Source organism: Oryx dammah, unplaced genomic scaffold (assembly GCF_014754425.2).
Source record: "Oryx dammah isolate SB20612 unplaced genomic scaffold, SCBI_Odam_1.1 HiC_scaffold_26, whole genome shotgun sequence".
Classification (NCBI taxonomy): domain Eukaryota; kingdom Metazoa; phylum Chordata; class Mammalia; order Artiodactyla; family Bovidae; genus Oryx; species Oryx dammah.
In genome coordinates, this window is record NW_024070210.1 from 56,284,253 (window position 1) to 56,305,193 (window position 20,941).

At 35.4% G+C, this 20,941-nt stretch overlaps 1 protein-coding gene across 1 annotated transcript in view; it reads right to left on the minus strand.

Moving 5' to 3' along the window:
- The window catches only part of HERC1 (HECT and RLD domain containing E3 ubiquitin protein ligase family member 1), a 194,134-nt gene that overhangs the window by 82,109 nt on the left and 91,084 nt on the right, over positions 1 to 20,941 (minus strand). Inside the window, exons 25-31 of the mRNA XM_040226709.1 lie at positions 16,204 to 16,255; positions 9,315 to 9,583; positions 7,408 to 7,623; positions 4,593 to 4,713; positions 4,116 to 4,353; positions 3,783 to 3,964; positions 296 to 451 (exon numbers count right to left, since the gene is read on the minus strand). Of these exons, the coding sequence (XP_040082643.1) occupies positions 296 to 451; positions 3,783 to 3,964; positions 4,116 to 4,353; positions 4,593 to 4,713; positions 7,408 to 7,623; positions 9,315 to 9,583; positions 16,204 to 16,255 (1,234 nt within the window). The remainder of the gene's footprint in view (positions 1 to 295; positions 452 to 3,782; positions 3,965 to 4,115; positions 4,354 to 4,592; positions 4,714 to 7,407; positions 7,624 to 9,314; positions 9,584 to 16,203; positions 16,256 to 20,941) is intronic.

Here is a 20,941-nt window from a genome sequence, read left to right on the forward strand (position 1 = left end):
CTGTGCTTAATTATCACAATAAACTGCATGTTCTCCACTTATTATTGTAATCTGAACAACCAGAGAATTTCCAATATTAAATCTATGATCTTCTCCAGTGCTATCTTCTATTATTGATTCCTTTCCATTTTCACTCCTGAAATTAGTTTTCTTTCAATCAAATAAGTACTCACAAAACAGGAAAGAAAAGTCTTAAAATCAAGATCAAGTATCCAATGTTGTTAAAGTCTGGTATTATCTGAACAAAACACATGTGATATGCAAAATACTCCAAAATAAGACAAAGGTCACATACCTGAAGAACATTTCTGAGACGCTATATTTAAAAGCACCTCTGTCCACTTTGGGGAAGCCATTTTTGATTGAATTGCTTTTGAAGATACAACTCTGCGAAGAAAAACTAGGAAATCCCCCAGATGCAGTTCAGCTGCGTGCTGTTTCCTAAGAGCAGCTAAAGAATGAACAGACAGGTTTACATTATAACCAAAAGCATACAGGAAACAGTTTTCTGTCAAATAACTTACACTGAGAATGCAGTTAAGTACCACTTAATTCACAACCTAGGCTGTCAATTAGCTGCCTAGGGCCTGGGTTCAATTCCTGGTCGGGGAACTAATATCTTACAAGCCACGCTGCATGAACAAAAATAAATAAATGTTATGAACTGAAACATATTCTTAAAAACCAAAACAAAACCATGTCTGTGTGTGCATTAGCCTAGTAAAAGAGCTGATGACTGTAATCACATGTTCAAAAAGTCCATGATCCACTCACCACTTCCCCATTTCTCTGGCCCAATCAAATTAAGAATTACATCTCTAAAAAAGACTTAACTGTTTTTATATTCTACAAGACACAAATTTCTAGGCCTGGGTATGGTTTGCCTGAACTCTACATATAAGAAATCTTTCCACCAACATGCTCTAAACAACCATCCCAATTTTCCCAAGAACATCAATACCTCTCGTCACCCCTCTTACAGTTTCCCTCCAGGACTGACACTAAAGCTGTAGCTCCAATATTTTTGGCCATCCGACGCGAAGAATGATTCACTGGAAAAGACCCTGATGCTGGGAAAAACTGAGGGCAGGAGGAGAAGAGGGTGGCAGAGAATGAGATGGTTGGACAGCATCACCAACTCAATGGACATTAAGTCTGAGCAAACTGTGGGAGATAGTAAAGAACAGGGAAGCCCGGTATGCTACAGTCCATGGAGTTGAAAATAGCTGGACACGACTTAGTAACTAAACAACAACAACCCTGTGCATTTTGAAGCCAAAGAACTTTCTGCTCTTCTTCTAATACACCATGATCTCACATCATCCAACACCTTGGAGGTATGACCCACTCAGAGCCAGGACAGAGAAGTTTGCAAGTGGGGCAGATTCCCAGAATGTCAGTCTGTAAGGTGCATTAAAACATGGAAAACTGTAATAATCTGAAAGCAGGCATTTCTTTTTCAGGGAGATCCTGGCATATCAAATTAAGAAATACACAGATAAGTCACTTGTGATGGAGGGGAGACCAACTCCCAGCCAAAGGACAGGTCTGACTAGTCAGTAATCTATAATACCTTCATGGATAGCTTGTTAACTGGAGGGCTTTTGTTTTGCTGATGGGTGTGCAGGTTTATGACAGAACTAACCTGTTAGGGACAATTAGAGAAAAAGCTAAGAGTTCCTTTTCTACGTTTCCTTCTCACAGTACTCTAATCTTTACTTCTTCAGTCTTTGCTAATATGCAAACTTTTTAATAGTATTAATTTGAAGAATATAAAATTATTAGCCTGCCCTAGGTACCTACATCTCACTCTAATCTTGTTCCTATGCATTTCTTCAAAATCCAGTTGAAAAGTTACCTCTTCCATGAAGCTTTCTCTCTTGGTAGAGACCCCTGGGAAAATCTCTTTTAGGAGGCCTCCATCCAACCCCACTCTCACTCCTAGCAAGTATTTTTTTTAATAAGACTCAATTAATTAAAGTAATTAAAGCCTAGAGACCTTAACCATAAAGCTAGTTGACACAGCTTGATGATATAGTTTGTTTCCAGTATCAGTACTATGTTTGAAATGAAGAGTACACCTTACTTTTATTTAAGTATTATAGAGAGTATGTGGAGTTATTAATACCTGGTCTACCTATCTGAATGCCCAGCCATTGCTGACTAGAATCAATCTCACTCCCAGGCACGCCCATAAACAGAAAAGGGACAACCTGAGGGGAATGGATGTGGACTCAGCGTGTTGTTACACCTGCTAAGATTCATCACAGTTTATTTTTTTACTGGATATGGAAGGATGCTGAGAAGTAACTCTTCTGCTTCTTCCATGCGGTCCATATGTGCAGTGCTCAACAGAGAATGGAAAGAAACTATTACCTTAACAACCCTGTATCCCCAGTTGGAGCTCAGGAAAAAGGGAGGTGGCATTAAAAGCCTGTTTTTATGTTATCATGCCTTGTGAGTCTCCCCACACTCTGTATATGCAACATGCTCTTTATAAAAAAGAAGTAACTTGCCACAGATTCAGCCTCTGAAACCAAAAGTTAGCCCTCAATGAGACTCATACATACTTCTAGATTCTGACCTAAGAGATTTAGCTATTTCTTCTGAGCTTATTGTATTACACTGTAATTATTTGTTTAAATGTCTGCTTTCCTCATTATCCTAGAAAGTCCTAGAGGGCAGAGATAATGTTTTGTCATTTTTGTATCCCCAGCATGTTCCTTTATCCACCCACCTACCTATACAGTATTAATATTATTTAAATACTACCTTATTTATTTAAATAGTATTCATTATACTATTCCAATATTAACATTCATCAAGCTCTTATGTGCCAGATACTGCTCTAAATCCTTTACAAGTATTAAATTATTTAATCCTCATAATGGTCTTGAAAGACTGGATCTATTACCTTTGTTTTATCTATCTGTCTGTCTATCTGGTCCAGAAAGGATTTAACAGCTCCCAGAGCTTATTATGGTAATAAGACATTGGTAGTTACACAAAATTTTTTCAACAAATGATCAGTTTTAGACCTTTATTCCTTAATTATATAACTGACATATGCAGTAGTTCTCCTGTTAAGGGTTTACATTCTACTGAAATACAATGTTCACTGTATTTTTTGTGGGTTTTTTTGGCTGTGCTGTGCAACCTGTGGGATCTTAGTTCCCTGACCAGGGTTTGAACCCACATTCTCAGCAGTAAAAGCCGAGTCCTAATCGCTGAATCATGAGGGGATTCCCATAATGTTGATTAATAGTTTTTTAAAGCTATAAGCAGATGACCATAAAACAGCAACCAAAACTAAGTATAATGAAGAATTTTTTTTAGTGACTAGAGAACAGAACAGCCTAGCAAGAAGTTCAGCTCCCCTAATTCTAACCCAACTCCAAAATATTAAAAACCTTGATCCTGGAGGAACACTTAAACCAAGACTGCAACTCAAGAGATGAGCTGTCAAAATTAAATGCTACAAAAACATAATCTGGGGAAATCAGTCACTGAGAACCTCTAGGTTCTAGATACAATAGAGAGCCTGAATCTACACTTTGGCTGGTACAGTTACTACATCAGGGTTAACTGACTGTAAAGAGAGGAAGTTCAACCATATGTACATCTACATAGTACATATTAGGAGAGAAATGTGGTTTCTAAATAAACAAATAAAAATCCTTTCATGCCTCACAACAGAAAGAAATCTACATTCTAAAGATATTCACACAATGTGGACTCAAAAAATGCTTATAAGTAATAACAGAAAAAAATGTTTATGATACCTCTGAAATCTCTCTTCTCACTTTCTCCACTGGAGTCAATTTTTTTTCCTTCTTCATCCTCTTCTTCTCCAAAAGAGGCCATAAGCAATACACCAGCCTGGGACAACAAATTCTTCAACTGACTACAGAGTAGATCCAACAAAGATTGAACTACCTTGGGGCTCAGTTTATCAGCATAGGTCCTATGTGAAATAATGGGAAAAAATAAATGGTAATTATATAGAAGGGTAAACATACTTAAATACATAAAGAAGATTAGGGGTAAAAGGAAATTAACTAAAATGTGAAAGACCAACCCCCACAAAGTTCTATCAAGACATCTACAATGCTCACCCTGTAGTGATGGCTAGAATCTGGAGCAACCTTGTACTAGCCACTTTTAAAGCTGTGCTAAGCTGGGAAACACCTGTTTTTGGCAACAACTGAAGAGGCTGTCCTAGCATGGTGTCTGTGCCACATAACTGTGACAATACATTTAGCAGACCAGTGGAAATTGCCAAAGAAACATCTACTGGCTGATAGTGAACACTCAGGGCAAAAACTGTAACCAAAAGGAGACGCTGTTGGGCTTCTAGAAAAAAAGAGAAAAAGACAATTGAGAATCTTCTTTGAAGTTAACAAAGTATTTACTAAAATAAGTCATATTCCAAAACATAAATGGTAGTATAGAACACTATTATACTTTCAAGTATTTATTCTTTACAGATAAGCTGACATACTAATGTTATTAAACACAGAACATTAGCTACCTACTACAACCCCAGGCAAAAATGGAACTTGCATCTTACATTTGCATGCGTAGTTACTCACCAATGTGGTGCTTGTTGGCTTGCAGGGCTCTCTCCAAGGTAGCAGACAATTGTTGATAAATCTTATGCACAGCCACCTGGATTTCAATCTGAATATTTCTCTTAGCTGCTCTGATCCCATCCTAAATTACACATAAAGATTTACCTTTTCTATTAACAACAATAACACTTCCTACTTTTTTTAAAATTAATTTTACTTTACAATATTTTATTGGTTTTGTCATACATTGACTTGAATCCGCAACGAGTGTACATGTGTTCCCCATCCTGAACCTCCCTCTAACCTCCCTCCCCATCCCATTCCTCTGGGTCCTCCCAGTGTACCAGCCCCGAGCATCCTGTATCATGCATAGAACCTGGACTAGCAATTCATTTCACATATGATATTTTATATGTTTCAATGCCATTCTCCCATATCATCCCTCCCTCGCCCTCTCCCACAGAGTCCAAAAGACTGTTCAATACATCTGTGTCTCTTTTGCTGTCCTGCATACATGGTTATCATTACCTTCTTTCTAAATTCTATATATATGCGTTAGTACACTGTATTGGTGTTTTTCTTTCTGGCTTACTTCACTTTGTATAATAGACTCCAGTTTCATCCACCTCATTAGAACTGATTCAAATGTCTTCTTTTTAATGGCTGAGTAATACTCCATTGTGTATATGTACCACAGCTTTCTTATCCATTCGTTTGCTGACGGACACCTAGGTTACTTCCATGTCCTGGCTATTATAAACAGTGCTGTGATGAACACTGGGGTACATGTGTCTCTTTCAGTTCTGGTTTCCTCAGTGTGTATGCCCAGCAGTGGGATTGCTGGGTCATAAGGCAGTTCTATCTCCAGTTTTTTAAGGAATCTCCACACTGTTCTCCATAGTGGCTGTACTAGTTTGCATTCCTACTAACAGTGCAAGAGGGTTAACCCCCCTTTTCTCCACACCCTCTCCGGCATTTATTGCTTGTAGACTTTTGGGTAGCAGCCACTCTGACTGATGTGAAATGGTACCTCATTGTGCTTTTGATCTGCATTTCTCTGATAATGAGTGATGTTGAGCATCTTTTCATGTGTTTGTTAGCCATCTGTATGTCTTTGCAGATGACATGATCCTCTACATAGAAAACACTAAAGATTCCACCAGAAAATTACTAGAGCTAATCAATGAATATAGTAAAGTTGCAGGATATAAAATTAACACACAGAAATCCCTTGCATTCCTATAAACTAACAATGAGAAAACAGAAAGAGAAATTAAGGAAACAATTCCATTCACCACTGCAATGAAAAGAATAAAATACTTAGGAATATATCCACCTAAAGAAACAAAAGACCTATATATAGAAAACTATAAAACACTGGTGAAAAGAAATCAAAGAGGACACTAACACATGGAAAAATATACCGTGTTCATGGATCGGAAGAATCAATATAGTGAAAATGAGTATACTACCCAAAGCAATCTATAGATTCAATGCAATCCCTATCAAGCTACCAATGGTATTTTTCAGAGAACTCAAACAAATAATTTCACAATTTGTATGGAAATACAAAAAAACCTCGAATAGCCAAAGCAATCTTGAGAAAGAAGAATGGAACTGGAGGAATCAACCTGCCTGATTTCAGGCTCTACTACAAAGCCACAGTCATCAAGACAGTATAGTACTGGCACAAAGACAGAAATATAGATCAATGGAACAAAACAGAAAGCCCAGAGATAAATCCATGCACCTATGGACACCTTATCTTTGACAAAGGATGCAAGCAAATACAATGGAGAAAAGACAATCTCTTTAACAAGTGGTGCTGGGAAAACTGGTCAACCACTTGTAAAAGAATGGAACTAGAACACTTTCTAACACCATACACAAAAATAAACTCAAAATGGATTAAAGATCTAAATGTAAGATCAGAAACTATTTAACTCCTAGAGGAAAACATGGGCAAAACACTCTCCAACATAAATTACAGCAGGATCCTCTATGACCCACCTCCCAGAATACTGGAAATAAAAACAAAAATAAACCAATGGGACCTAATTAAAATTAAAAGCTTCTGCACAACAAAGGAAACTATAAGCAAGGTGAAAAGACAGCCTTCAGAATGGGAGAAAATAATAGCAAATGAAGCAACAGACAAATAATTAATCTCAAAAATATACAAGCAACTCCTGCAGCTCAATTCCAGAAAAATAAAAGACCCAATCAAAAAGTGGGCCAAAGAACTAAATAAACACTTCCTACTTTTGAAAGTAATAGCATTTTATCCCTAGTCTATACTAAAGCTCTATGGTGGTTTTTAATCATTTTGTATATTTCAGTGTATAAAAGTTAACACTTATTTTTCAATGCTTGAAAATTCTTGATTCTATATAATCTTTCTCCTTTCCCACAAAGCATTTCTCCTCTCTAAACATGGAAGACATGAAGAGAACATTTAAAAAAACAGTTCAAACAACCAGAGAAACTAAGTAAAATTGATCAAGTCTAAAATGTAAATTTTTGAAACCTATCCTCCCAAATACCAACCCTGTCCCAACTTAAATCTACCTCTATGCAGTTTGGCTAAGGGATAATAAAACTGAGCCAGCAAAGAATGTAAAAGTACAACAATACCATAGCTTACCTATTGGTTTATCTAATTGCAGCTACACTACTGTTTATTACTCAAGAAATGAAACCAATGGTATCATTAAGTCATTTAGGTCTTTATATTTTTAAACCTCAATTCTAAACACCAAGAAGTTTAGCATTGTTAAACTGGAGGTGTAAAAACACAGGTGAGGTGCCATTCTCACAGGACAGCTCTGCCACCTACCTGATAGTGATGCAGCCGGCCACTCTCTCCTTTGGCTCCCGCATGGCCAACAGTGCCTAAACCAAAACACCCTGCTAGAAACTGCAGCCTCGCAGACGTGAGCAGAGCGGAGGACTGGAAACCTGAGCTCAATCTGCTTCCTGTCAGAGAGACGCTACCTTTTTCTTCCATTCCAGACAACAGAACAAGTATCTGATGAAGTGCCTCTAAACGGAGCTTGCGAAAAGGTAAAATAAACATAGTTTAGAATTCTTCACTGAACTGAGACACAAATAACTCTCTATGTCATAGACAATATATTTCTTAGTGTACAGAAAATTTTGATATTTCTTAGGAATCTGTTCTATTGACATAAATAATTATTTTGCTATCATGACTTCAAAAATTAAAATATCTCTAAGGTCTCTGCAGCACACTTCAGTATAAAAGAAGTTACAGAGTACAGTGGAAAAAGTAGTAAATCTGGATGCAAGAGACCTAGTTTAAAGGCCAGAGTAGTCCAATTACTATGCAGTCTTGGGAAACTCACTTAATTTCCTGAGTCTCAGTTTCTTCATGTATAAAATGAGGCTATTAGTACTTTAATCTACTCACAGAACTACTGTGATGCTCATGAGGAGATACATGTGAAGGTTTCAAAAGTGTCAGGTAGTAAGGATATTGCTTTCTTTTCTTATAATACTGTTATATAGAATGAATACTGTTTAGTTCAAGAATTAGAAGAAGTATTCCCAAAAGGTCTCAATGTGGTTCTCTTGAACTTTGGGCTCTATCTTCCCTAGGAGGACAAATATCCACCATAGCAGTCAACTGGCCTATTCCTCTTTTTTTTTTTTTAATAAACTTTTTACTTAGAAATAATTTTGTATCTATAGAAGAGTTCCTATATACTTTCCCCTAGTTTCTCCTACTGTTAATATCTTACATAATTATGGTACATTTATCAAAACAAATTAACATTGGTACAACACTATTAACCAAACCACAGAATTTATTTGGATTTCACCTGTTTCCCCATAATGCCCCTCTTATGTTCCAGGATCCAATCCAGGATATTACACTGCATTTAGTTGTCTTGTCTCCTTTAGTCTGTGACAGTTTCTGTCTTTGTTTTCCATGACCCTGATGCTTACAAAGGGCTGTTCCTGTATTTTATAGTATGTCCCTCAATCTGTGTTTGCCTGATGTTTTCTCATGTTTGGACTACAGATATGGATTTGGGGGAAGAATATTACAAAGTCTACCTCTCATCATATTATTATCACTGTGCATGATATTAGCGTAACCTATTAATTATGGTGATATTAATCTTGATCACTTGGTTGAGGTGATGTCTGCCAGGTTTCTGCAAAGTAAACTTACTCCCCCCCCAACAGTTTCATATTCTGTTAGCTCTAAGTCACTAAGTCCAGCTTACTCTTAAGAGGAGTAAAATTAAGCTCAACCTCCCAGCAGGAAGAATATCAAAGAATCTGAGGACATGTTAAAATCATAATCATTAATAAATATTTTGAGGGAGATACTTAGGAGGCTTTGTTCACTAACTTTAGCATTCATCATTATTACCATGATGTTCTAATCTAGCCCTTTTTAAACAGACAAATGTATAAAAAATGGAGACTATAACAGCAGATCTGTATAGTCACCCACCAATCTTATTATAGTTTCTAGGAGACAAGGAAACACTTGGTGATTAGAGTATCTTGTTCTAAAAGACAGCAATTAAAAACACACTATTGTTCACTGCAAAGAAAATATCAAGTTGCTCCAGTTAAGATAGCGACATCAAAAAGCTCAGGTGAAGGAAAGAGAGAGGCAAGGAGTAGAAGAAAAGGAAAATTTTTTCCTATTAATTGTACATTCAGTGATTCATAGTCCCTCACAAGGAGTAAACATCAAAAACTTACTTCTGCCCTTAACTGTTGCTGCTCCATTGCAATGATGGAGGCCTGGGGACTTGTAGACATACTTTCCTCTGGCTCTTTAAAACCTGGGGCATTCCCCACATCTCCACTCACAAAGCTTACAACATTTTCAATCAAAGTGTGAACTCCCAAAGACTTGGTAAGATCAAAATCAGACTCAAAGGAATAAGAGGAACTGCACAACCAGTCTCTGTTATGTTTCAGGCGAGTCCACGAGTCACTCAGGGATTCCAATTGACTGTGCATAGGACCTATATACAAACAGAACAAACATGCATCAGTGATGACCAAGTAGAACATACATTCTGAAACTAGATGAGGGCTGAGTGCTGCTATCATACCAACTGGTGAGGAATGGATACTCATGTTTGAATACATGCATGCATTAAGTGAATCTGAGCAAAATGCTTTGCTAAAAAACAATAAACAAACAAAAACTAGAGCAATGTAAGAAAAGAAAGGGAAAGCCCTGTTTAATGTACCAGTGTCTCTGTAAGCGCTTTAGCAACACGCTGCCACAAGAAAAAGAAAGGCAGAAGCTGTTCTCAAAATGCTTAGCTTAAAAGGCTCTGCAGTATTAAACCAGACCATCATTTATGAACACAACAGAACTAGGTACTTAGGACACTGCTGGTAAGATCAACTAGCAATAGAACTTCATCTGATTTAACATTATCATTGCAAAGAGTGAATTAAGATTGCGCAAAGTGTCTACATATCCGCAATGAAATATTACCAAAAAAATGAATATAGAAGGGCAAGTAAACTTACACAAAAAGGAGACATAAACATCACCTTTGGGTTTCATTAATGTAAGAAACATGTTCACTGTGTTATATGCATATTTACTGCAGGCTGTGAAACTCCTTTATATAGAAGAAGCAAAGTTTCACAGATAAGAATATATAAGATTTACTATAAAATTATATCTACATAAAATTACCAAATGGTATAACAATAGTGGCTAACACCATTAGTTTTGCCAAAGGGCATTTTATAGCTTAAAATCTTTACATTAGACAGCAAAAATGTCAGTATGTGTGATCACAACATTGTCCAAGTCATGTGCCAGCAGGGGCTTTAAATAAATATAACAATGTCTAAATTCTTACAAGCTTTGTCTTTTTTGGTTTAACTGATCTCAGGTACATGAGTCAGATTAATCAAACTCTGGCTCATGATATACTCTCATCATTGGTCCATGCATGGCTTGCTTTTGTATTTATATTTATAATAAATGTGAACACAAGAAATAGAAAACTTGGCAGAGTTCTATCTGTTCCTCCCCACAACCCATCTCTCTCCTGTGTCCTGCCACCTAACGCTTTCATTATTGCTGTTAAATACTATTTTATATGTATTCCCAAGACAAATAATGTCTAGTGTTAGTCACTTGTGACCTTATAAAAAAGCACCATTTTATGTAATCTTTTCGTATATTATGTTTTCAGTATAACATTGCTAATACTCGTTCACATTATTCCATGTAGCCACAGTTCGTTTCTTTGAGTGCTATGGGATATCTTACTGTGTGAACCCACCAAATTTTTCTATTAGGAATGAATTAGGAATGAGGTACCTAATAAAACATGTATTATAAAAATTACATTTGTTACATACTAGATGGAAAAGATTTGGGAAGAGGACTACTAATGCCCGCAGAGAAAATGAACTAACACAATATTGACTGTATAACTTATTTCTGATTTATTACAATGATGTCAGGAAAACCTTAGGACTTCAAAATGAGACACAGGAATTCACAACAGGCAGTTAATATTATAAAGCAGCTATGAAATAATTTATATGAATTCTACTAAAATAATTTAGAATGACAAAGAATATATGGTTTATCTGCCTTCCATATTTTACCAAGAATTCTAAGATTTAAAAATGTTAGATTTTCAGTTCTATTGAAATAGAAATAACCAATCTGAAAATTTCCCCTAACTGTATAGCTGATTATTTTCACAAGTATAACAGAAAAGAGTAAAAATCCAAAAAAAATGTCATGGATGCATAATGTATTTAATTAAAAATGATATTTAAAAAATAAAGCAGGGGAATGTGGAATGTGGAAGAAAAGAATCATTTTTCATTTTTGTAAGCATTCCAAAATCAGAATCTGGATTCAACCTTAACTTACAAATAATATTTTTTGGTTCTTAGCATTGAGCCTATTGGTTCAATAAAAAAATTTCAGAATAAAAAGTTCTTCTACCTTATAATACTTCTAATTGTTTTTCAAAATGAAAATAACATGTGCAAAGAGTTAATGTTAGAACCACATAAGTAAAAGCGACCTTAAAGATTATCTGGTCTAGTTTCATCACTTGAGGAAACACAGGCTCAAAGAAAATGATCTTCTAAATTAATAAAACTAATTCCTTAAGTTTATGGGAGCTGATCTTACAAATACTTGTTGTTAATCAACTCACAAAACATTGATCCATGGGAATTCCACTGCCTGCCTACACAAAGGTTCAATTGTGAAGAATCTACAGGAAGTGAATTGTCTTAATATACTCCAAAATATCCTATGGAATAGGTAGCCAATCCCCAAATTAAGTCCTCTCTGCAATTTAAAGCAGGGATCAGCAAGCTTTATCTATAAAGAGTCAGTTAGTAAATATTTTAGATTTTGTGGATTATTCACAGTTCAACCAACTACTCAACTCTTCTGTTGTAATGTGAAAGGAGCCATAGATAATACATGAGTGTGGCTGTGTTCCAACAAAACTTTAAAACAAAGATAGCAATCCACATTCAGCCCACTATTCATAGTTGTCTGACCCCTAATTTAAAACATGCAACTTATTAAGTGTATAGACCAAACAAAACTTTGTATGAGCAAAAGAAAGAACAAGAAAGACGCTACCGGAACACATTAGGATAAATAAATAAATTTTTATAACCAAAATGTTTAGGCTGATATCAAAAATACTTTGAAAAACAAAATCTCATAGTATGGAAATAAGAGATGAAAAACTATAATTGTTAAAAAAAATTATAATAACCTAATAACTAATTTGTTCTGTACTGTTTTGTCTGAATAAAGGAAATACTGTGTCTGAAAAGCGTATCAAAAGGCTCTATAGAGTAACTGTGACTGACCCAATTCTTACTTAATATTAATTCAGAGTCTCCTACTATAAAAAGAAAATATGAAATCCAACAAGAAATTTGAGATTGTTTACTTGTCCTTGTAACTTTGGTTCTTATGTGGAATTTTCAAAATGAACATGGCAGAGCTGCAATACATACTTTATAAACCATAAAATATGTAGGCAAGCTAAAAGGGGAAAAAAATTAAACATGCCATCATGTACTTGCTTGAAGCTCTTCTTTTTTCTGGGGCTCAACTGGCCAAAAAGGAGTAAATACACTACCACAACAAGAATCAGAAGACAAAAGGAGAAATTTCATACAGGAGACAACATTCACATTTGTTCTTCTTTATACAATCTAATTTGAAATGCACAGATAAAATAGCATTTCACCCATACAAGTCATACCATGAAACACACATGTTGATAAATGTTTTTGATATTATTTAGCAATAAAACATTAACACTATATTTAAAGACCTGGGGCAGGGTGGTAAAATCAAACCATGATGCTCCTTAAATTTTTGCTTTGGTATCTCCATCAATTTTCACTGATTATATCAGCTTCAGCTTAAATACAAAAACTAAAGTATCTGCAAAAAGGTGTTGTCGTTCAGTAAAGAAGGTGCTCAGTTCTACACAACTACAGCAAATCTTCTATGTACTTACCAAGTACCCAAATACTAACAAGTTTAACAGGTTTTGACAAGAATTTTGACAAGCTATTATGAGAATTAAATGGGTTAATATGCTTGAAGTGATTAGCACAATACCTGGCATATAGCAAACAGTTTTTATGTGTCTAATGAATACAAATTTGATATTACTTCTGAGGGGCTAAGCAGAAATATGGATCACCTGTCTCTTTTTAAAGTAATTTATGATATTTTTTTAAATTTAGAATTTAGCTCTGATGAGAAAGTTGGCTGAGCTCAATTTATTTGCTCAGTTTACTCCTTCCTACCATATTCACTTTCTTGGACCAAGAGCTTGTACCAATTGTGAAACATTAAGTGGAATGAGGGGAAAAGAAGCATTCATGGCTCAACAGCATGAATTCCAGTATCCCCAATGTCAAACACTGAAATTATAGGCACTAGGCCCTCTCAAGGAGTAGTCTTTGGAGACATATTAAGAGCAGCTGAAATGTGTATACAACCATTAATTGTCATTGATCTATCCATTTAGTTTCAATAACAGATACAATTAAATATTGCTATCTCTAATTTCTCTTACTAAACTTTTAATAACTCAGGACTACTAGACTAATAAATGAAAAAGGAAAGTGAGAGAAAAAAGTTTACATTTTCTCCTCAAAATACTGGAAAGGGATAAATAAGCACATAGAAGAATTCTCACTTGGCTGGACATCTGCTTGTCCTTCATAGCTCAAGTCAGAATCAGAACACCTGAACTGCTCCAAAAAGTTCTCAGACTTGGTAGGTTCATCTGCCCAATTGAAGATAGGCACGTTATAGTTTATGACATCTGGTCCATTTTGACAATAAATAAGGAGAAAACAGAGTGGTTTATTTTACCATCATTTAAGAACAAAATAAAACCCCACTGTGGTCAGAGGGTAGTCTCTAAATATACATGATTTTAAAAAATTCTTTTCAAAATATAATGTTCCAAGTGTATTTTCAAAGTTAATTTCTTTAAAAAAAATAAAATTCATTACAATAAATGAAACTATTAAGTATACATTTTCATTGTTTAATCCACAAACACTATGATTCATGAGATTGAAAACTATTTTTGCTGCTCTTCCTAGAACAGTAACTCTTCCATTTTCTAGTCACCTACTCCTAGGAACAAAGCTATCAGCAAAATTTTTGCCTGAGAACATTAACATGTAATGATTACTAGAATAAATTGGTACCACATTAAGTGATATCATCATAATTAACATAATAACAAGTTTGCCTCCCTATTATAACCTCCTAAATGGGTAATTCAAACAAAATTTTCCCATGAGGTCCTATTTATTTGCCTGATTCCAATAAAGTAAAGTTTCAAGAAGTTGACAGGTCTTGGTACTACCTTGAACTTTTGGAAAAGTTGGTTTACCCATAAACTGAACTTGGATAATTAATTCATTTCTATCTACTTATCTCTAAAACCACATGAAATCTACTTACAGGGCAACTGATTAAAATTATGAACAGGGAGCAAATCTAGGATAGTTAAAGTGTTATATTAATTTCTAAGTAATTTACACTTGAATTCTAGGTTATTCTTAATTCAAAGCTAAAAATATCACTTTTTGTTTTATTCCAAAGACTACTCTGCTACATGCTGACATATTATCATAAACTGAATCTCAAATTTATATTTTCATAAGCATAATAAAGACCTGAGAGAAAAGTAATTTTAGCCAATGGAATAACACTTATGAGTATATCAGTATAGTAGGAGCTCTTAATATGACCGGTTGGATCCCTTATGCTACTCAATGAGTTTGAAGCCATCTTTTCATTAATATAACATAAAAATCAAAGCAACAACTTTCACCTGAGCTAACCATAATTTCGAAGGTAAAAATGTTCCAAAAATTTAATTCCTAACTCAAGTGGTTAAAGAACATGATACTTCTGACTAATTATGGCACATGAATTGCCAATTTTCAAAGAATTAGAAAACAATAAAATACACATTGCAAATGACATTAAACAACACTAATTTCTTTGATACCACATATACTCTATAATATTTTTGGAACCCAGCAGCTTTGATATGTTATAGTACTGAAAGACTTTTCAATGAAGAAAGTACCAGCTCTAGTCCTCATAACTCCTAATAGTTCAAAAAAATCATTCTAAGTACAAATACCAACATTTCTTCTAAGTTACAAACACAAAAATGGAAAAACTGTGTGTGCATTGCTTCCTCTAATTTCTCAGTTTTCCCTTCTCACTTTTTTTCCCTGTAGGTAAACCTAACATCCTGCCAAGGAAGCTATCAAGAGAAGGGGTCAATTCTGAAATATAAAAAATTTAATGTCATAAGGAAAAAAGTTTTCCCACCAGCTCTTAGTAAATTACCATTAACAGCAACTTCTAACACTTCACATTTTCACAACCACAGAATAAATGGGTTTAATTACAAATGCAAATTAATAAAGAATAATACTTGGTGAGTTTTTAGTTACCTTGGATTTGTATTATCTAAAACTGTTCTTTCCATCTATTGGTACATATAAGCAAGAGTTAACTATATTATTCATTAAGATACAGCTTTTAACAAATAAATTTAACTCTTGATAACACTCTAAAATTGCTCCTCATGGGAAAATTTCATTTTTAGAAATCACCTGTTTATTTCTTACATGTTTTATCTTGAGAGGTAAACAGGAAAAAAAATTAGAAACTCTCAGTTTAAAAGTGTATATATGTGTATGAAAGGTGAGTGAGGTAAAGAGCTCTTCCTGTAACACCATCTGAACTACAGCAACTATACCAGTGAGCTAAAGTATAGAAAATAATGTCCATAACTCCTCCACAATGTAAAGTACTGCTTCCAGAATCCACAAAATTTTTAAAAAGTCAAAACATGACAAACGAGAAACAGAATCGATTTTTAACTCCTATACATTCCCAGACTTGTAAGAGTATTATTTTCAAGAAAACGATCTCCCTCTTAACTTTTCTGACAAAATGTTTCTAATTTTTTTACAATAATGCTTCAATGACATCCAGATCTAAATACATCAGATATAAAAAGAGCTACTTAATTTAATCATATATTTAATACTTAATCCTCACCTCTCTTTCTATGAGATGATGCCAAATCCAAATCAACATTTCGTCTTCCACTCTGTTAAGTTAAAAATAAATAATAAAATTTAATTGTGAAAATAATTTCAAGATTAAGACTTAAGAGAGTACTAGAATAAAAAATAATCTATATAATTATAGCAATGTGCTACTTATTCACCAGTCAAGTCAGGCTAAGAAAAAAAGTCTCTAAAAACCCAGTGAAAACAGCTCAAGAAAGCTCAGGCACATGACTCTGAGAAACTAATACACAAAGTCAATGTCCACATTAATTAACAGTATAAAGTAGCAGAACTTTTTCTTTGTCATCACCATTTCCTCTTTGAAATCGTTATCTTTTATCTTCCAAACACAGTATGATCTCTTATTAATGCCCTCAAAATGCCTAAAGCCCCTGTAGTAAAGTCTCATTTTCCAAAATTACTACTTGTTCTACCTTCACTTTCTATTGGTTCTAAAACTATTAGCCTTGGCTAGGTGTACAGAAGAAGCTGCTGCTGCTGCTAAGTCACTTCAGTCGTGTCCAACTCTGTGCGACCTCACAGACGGCAGGTACAGAAGAAGAGAATCTTATAAATCCACACTAACAGAAGACTAAGACAGTCCTAAGCCTTCTAGTTGTATTTTAAAACTTGTTAAAATAAAGAAATCTCAAAGTGGTGAAACTGCAGTCAGCTTAATAAAACAGTGCAGGCTTTTAGGAAGAACAGAAGTATATTTCTGTGTGCGTGTGGTGAGGAGGCACGAGTGACAACTATCTACTCTCTCTTATGTAAAGACAACCATATACTGGTTGTCTGTATAAACCCGTAACTTAGATTTATGCACAGATATGACATTAGGATCTCAGCAATTTCAACTGCACTCTATCACACAATGAAAAAGTTGGTGGCAAAGAAGAAAGCCTGCAGAAGTGACGAAACAGATCTATTTAGGAAACGTTATCTGGAAAATCTTTTCCTGGTAACCCACATTGTGGATAAACACATTCTGTTTTACAAATACACACACACCAGAAATAAGCATGCTACCAGGCCATTTAGTGCTGGAAAAAACAACAAAGAGTTGTCATGATACCTGAAAATATTACCACGTCACGCAATATAACATTTTTATCAAACAGTACCTTTGCCATTAGGGATTATTGAAGAAATTTATCTCAGGCCTAAGAACCAGAAATATCTCAGTTTTTCTCAAAAATAAAAACTTTTTATTTTTTGTTTTTATCTTTTAGTCATTGTGAATCATGCAAGTCATATTTTTCTTATTCAGTGGCCCATATCTAGGAGAACATTACAGGATACATGAGGAGGTATGCAAATCTTACTCAGTACTTTATTTTCCTCTCTCAGCTGCTTCTAGTCCTAATTCATTCTCTTATACTTTTATAAATAGTATTTACTTTTGTATGCTATATCAATTTTTTTTGTGAAAGAAGGGGGTAGGGAAATGAGGGAGGTAGATTAGGAGAGTATAGTAAGAAATGATGGTAAGTATAACATCTGTCAATCAAACAGCTAAACTTAGGTTTAACTGTGTAACTGTTGACTTAAGTTTCTCTGTTTACTAAAACAAGAGAAACAGATAATATATCACATAAAACTCTTTATAAAAGAAGATTAAAACACAAGTTTAGCACTAAGCTGGTTAACCTCAGTTATTTTAAGAAAGCATTTCATTCAGTAACAATTCAGGATAAATAAGTACTACTAGATATTAAAGATATGAATGATAATCCTAAACGAACTCAGACGGAAGGGTAACATATTTCGGCTGGAAAATCTCACACCGCCCCCACGGCTTGGTCCTCTTTGTCTATGTGAGGCTCAAAACTAAAGGCTCAGCCTAGGTCTCCTCATCAACAAGAGAAGTTGCTCTCTCTAGTTCTTGACTTTTCCACTTTTTATGACACCATCTCTCTAAATATTCCATAATAAAAGATGATCAAGAGTCTATCTTTTTTAAAATTATGTTTATTAATTTTTTTAAACTACAGAAACCAGACTTGGCAGTTAGACCTAAGTTCAACCCACCTCCATTTATTCGTCTTCCTATTATGTTTTGAAAACATAACTTGCAGCATTTTCAGTTTAAATTGTATTCCTAAACTTGTTTTTCACAACAACCCAGGAGGCAAGCATAACAGCAGAGATATTCCCCATTTCAAAGATAAAAATGCTGGAGCTCAGAAACCTAAAACTGTCAGGCCCCAGATCAAAATAAACAGTTTCATGATTAAATCAGATTTCACTGTTTATTTCCAAAAAGCATGCCACTTTAACTTTCATTTTTTACCTTATCATATCAGCTGAAATGAATTATCAATTATTTACAATGTGCAAAGCACAATGTTGGAGAGATATGAGGGGCACTAAAAAAGGAACTCTAGAACTCTGAAGAGGTCTCCTGGAAAGAAATACTAATAATATATAAGTAAATCCAACAACTAGAGAAAGTCCACAAGCAGCAACAGAGTTCCAATGCAGCTAAAAATTTAAAAATTAATAAATAAAATTTTTTAAAGATTAAGTAAGTCCAACATGAGACAAATCATTAGTGGTTTATTAGAGGTACTAACAAACTGCCAGGGAAACAACAAAGTCACTGTTGAGTAATCTTAGGTAAACTTTTAGAAGAGGTGACATTTTAACCAGTCCTTAGGAGAGAGGCAAGACTTCATCAACAAAGGAAAAGGACATTTATGGCAAACAATCACTGAGCAGAGGCTCAAAAGGTATGTTTGGGCTCTGGCAGGTAGACTACTATGCTATGGCAAAATTGCAGATCATGGCAAGGAAACGGGCTTCAAAAGCAGGCAGGTAACATTTTTCAGAATCTCTGATTTCTGGGCAGTCACTGAGTTTTTTTTTTTTTTTTTCGGTCTTTTTAATAAGAAGGTAGCATGAATAAGAAAGTAGCATGACCAGCATGTGTTCTGCTGTTGAAGTGTGTTCTTGTTTTGGGTGTTTTTAAGAGATCCAGCTCTGCAGCAGTATCAAAGGACAGGGACTAGAAAAGGCAGGGAGATCAGTTTGAAAACTACCCATTCAGGCAAAGGTAACAAGGGCCTAAATTAAAGAGCTGAAAGAACAAATAGGCACGGAAATTTTACCAAATAGATCAAACATTCATTTTTAAAAAAAAAAAAAAAAATATTTAATGACTATCTACTGGCACTACAGGTACTGGGGATATAGCCATGAAAAAAACAGCAAACATTTCTGTCCTCAGGGAACTTATATTCTAGTGTAGGCTAAGAGAAACTGATAAATACAGCAACTAAATAATGCTAGGTACTGGGTGGGGGGTGGGAGTGGGAGTGGGGGCGGGGGATGGGTATCAGCTTCCCTGATAGCTCAGTTGGTAAAGAATCCATCCGCAATGCAGGAGACCCTGGGTCAATTCCTGGGTCAGGAAGAGCTGCTGGAGAAGGGATAGGCTCCCCATTCCAGTATTCCTGGGCTTCCTTTGTGGCTCAGCTGGTAAAGAATCTGCCTGTAATGCAGAAAATGCAGGAGACCTGGATATCAGCTTCCCTGATAGCTAGCTCAGTTGGTAAAGGATCCACCTGCAATGCCAAAGACCCTGGGTCAATCCCTGATATGGGAAGATCCCCTGGAGAAGGGAAAGGCTACCCACTCCAGTATTCTGGCCTGGAGAATTCCATAGACTGTATAGTCCATGGGGTCGCAGAGTCGGACACAACTGAGTGACTTTCACTTTCACTGTGGGGGTGGAGTGGGAGGGACGGAGCAAGGCAAAGTGGACAATGAGTGAACATCTGGAAAGGAGGGCAAACTGGAGTTTCAAATAGAGTGGTCAGGGTAGGCATCACCAAAAGAGTAACATCGGAACAAAGGCTTGAAATGAGGTGATTTGCCTGCAGACAACAGTATTATAATTAGAAAAAACAGCCATGTAAAGGTCCTATGGGGAAACTGTGTGGTATGTTCATGGAAAAGCCAAGAGGTCAGTGTGGCAAGAAGGAGGGTCATCAAGGAGGAGAGGAGCAGGAGAGGAGACCAGAAAGGAGTGAGGCCAGAATATGTAGAATGGTATAGATCCCTATAAGTCACTGGAAGTTCTGAAAATTGTCACAGTTAGGAGAATAAATAAAGAGACTGATCAACTTGGAAAATCAAAGGGACAGAAAGGAATTCTCAGTAGATGGTAAGAATGGGAATGTGAATCAGGACACAGAGATACTAATGGGAATGAAGAAGAAAAGGAGGAAGAACAAACAAAAACATACAATGAAACTTGCTTGAAGACACTGTTCAACCTTCCTAGAGGAGGAATCTTTCACACTTAGAAGTTTCTTTTAAACAATAGCTTCATATTTATGTAGCATTCCATACTTCTCAAAAACACTTTCCCATCTATTTTCTCTGTTCACACATGAGAGGAATTTCAGAGCTAAAAATGGACTGTATCAATCAATCCAAAAACTACAGGCTAGAAACTATAAAACTCTTGAAGGAAAACACAGGCAGAACACTCTTTGACATAAAGCACAGCAAGAGCCTCTTTGACCCACCTCCTAGAGTAAATGGAAATAAAACAAAAATAAACAAATGGGACCTAATTAAACTTAAAAGCTTTTGCACAGCAAAGGAAACTATAAATAAGAGGAAAAGACAATCTTCATAATAAGAGAAAATAACTGCAAACAAAGCAAAGGACAAAGGATTAATCTCCAAAATATTCAAGCAGCTCATGCAGTTCA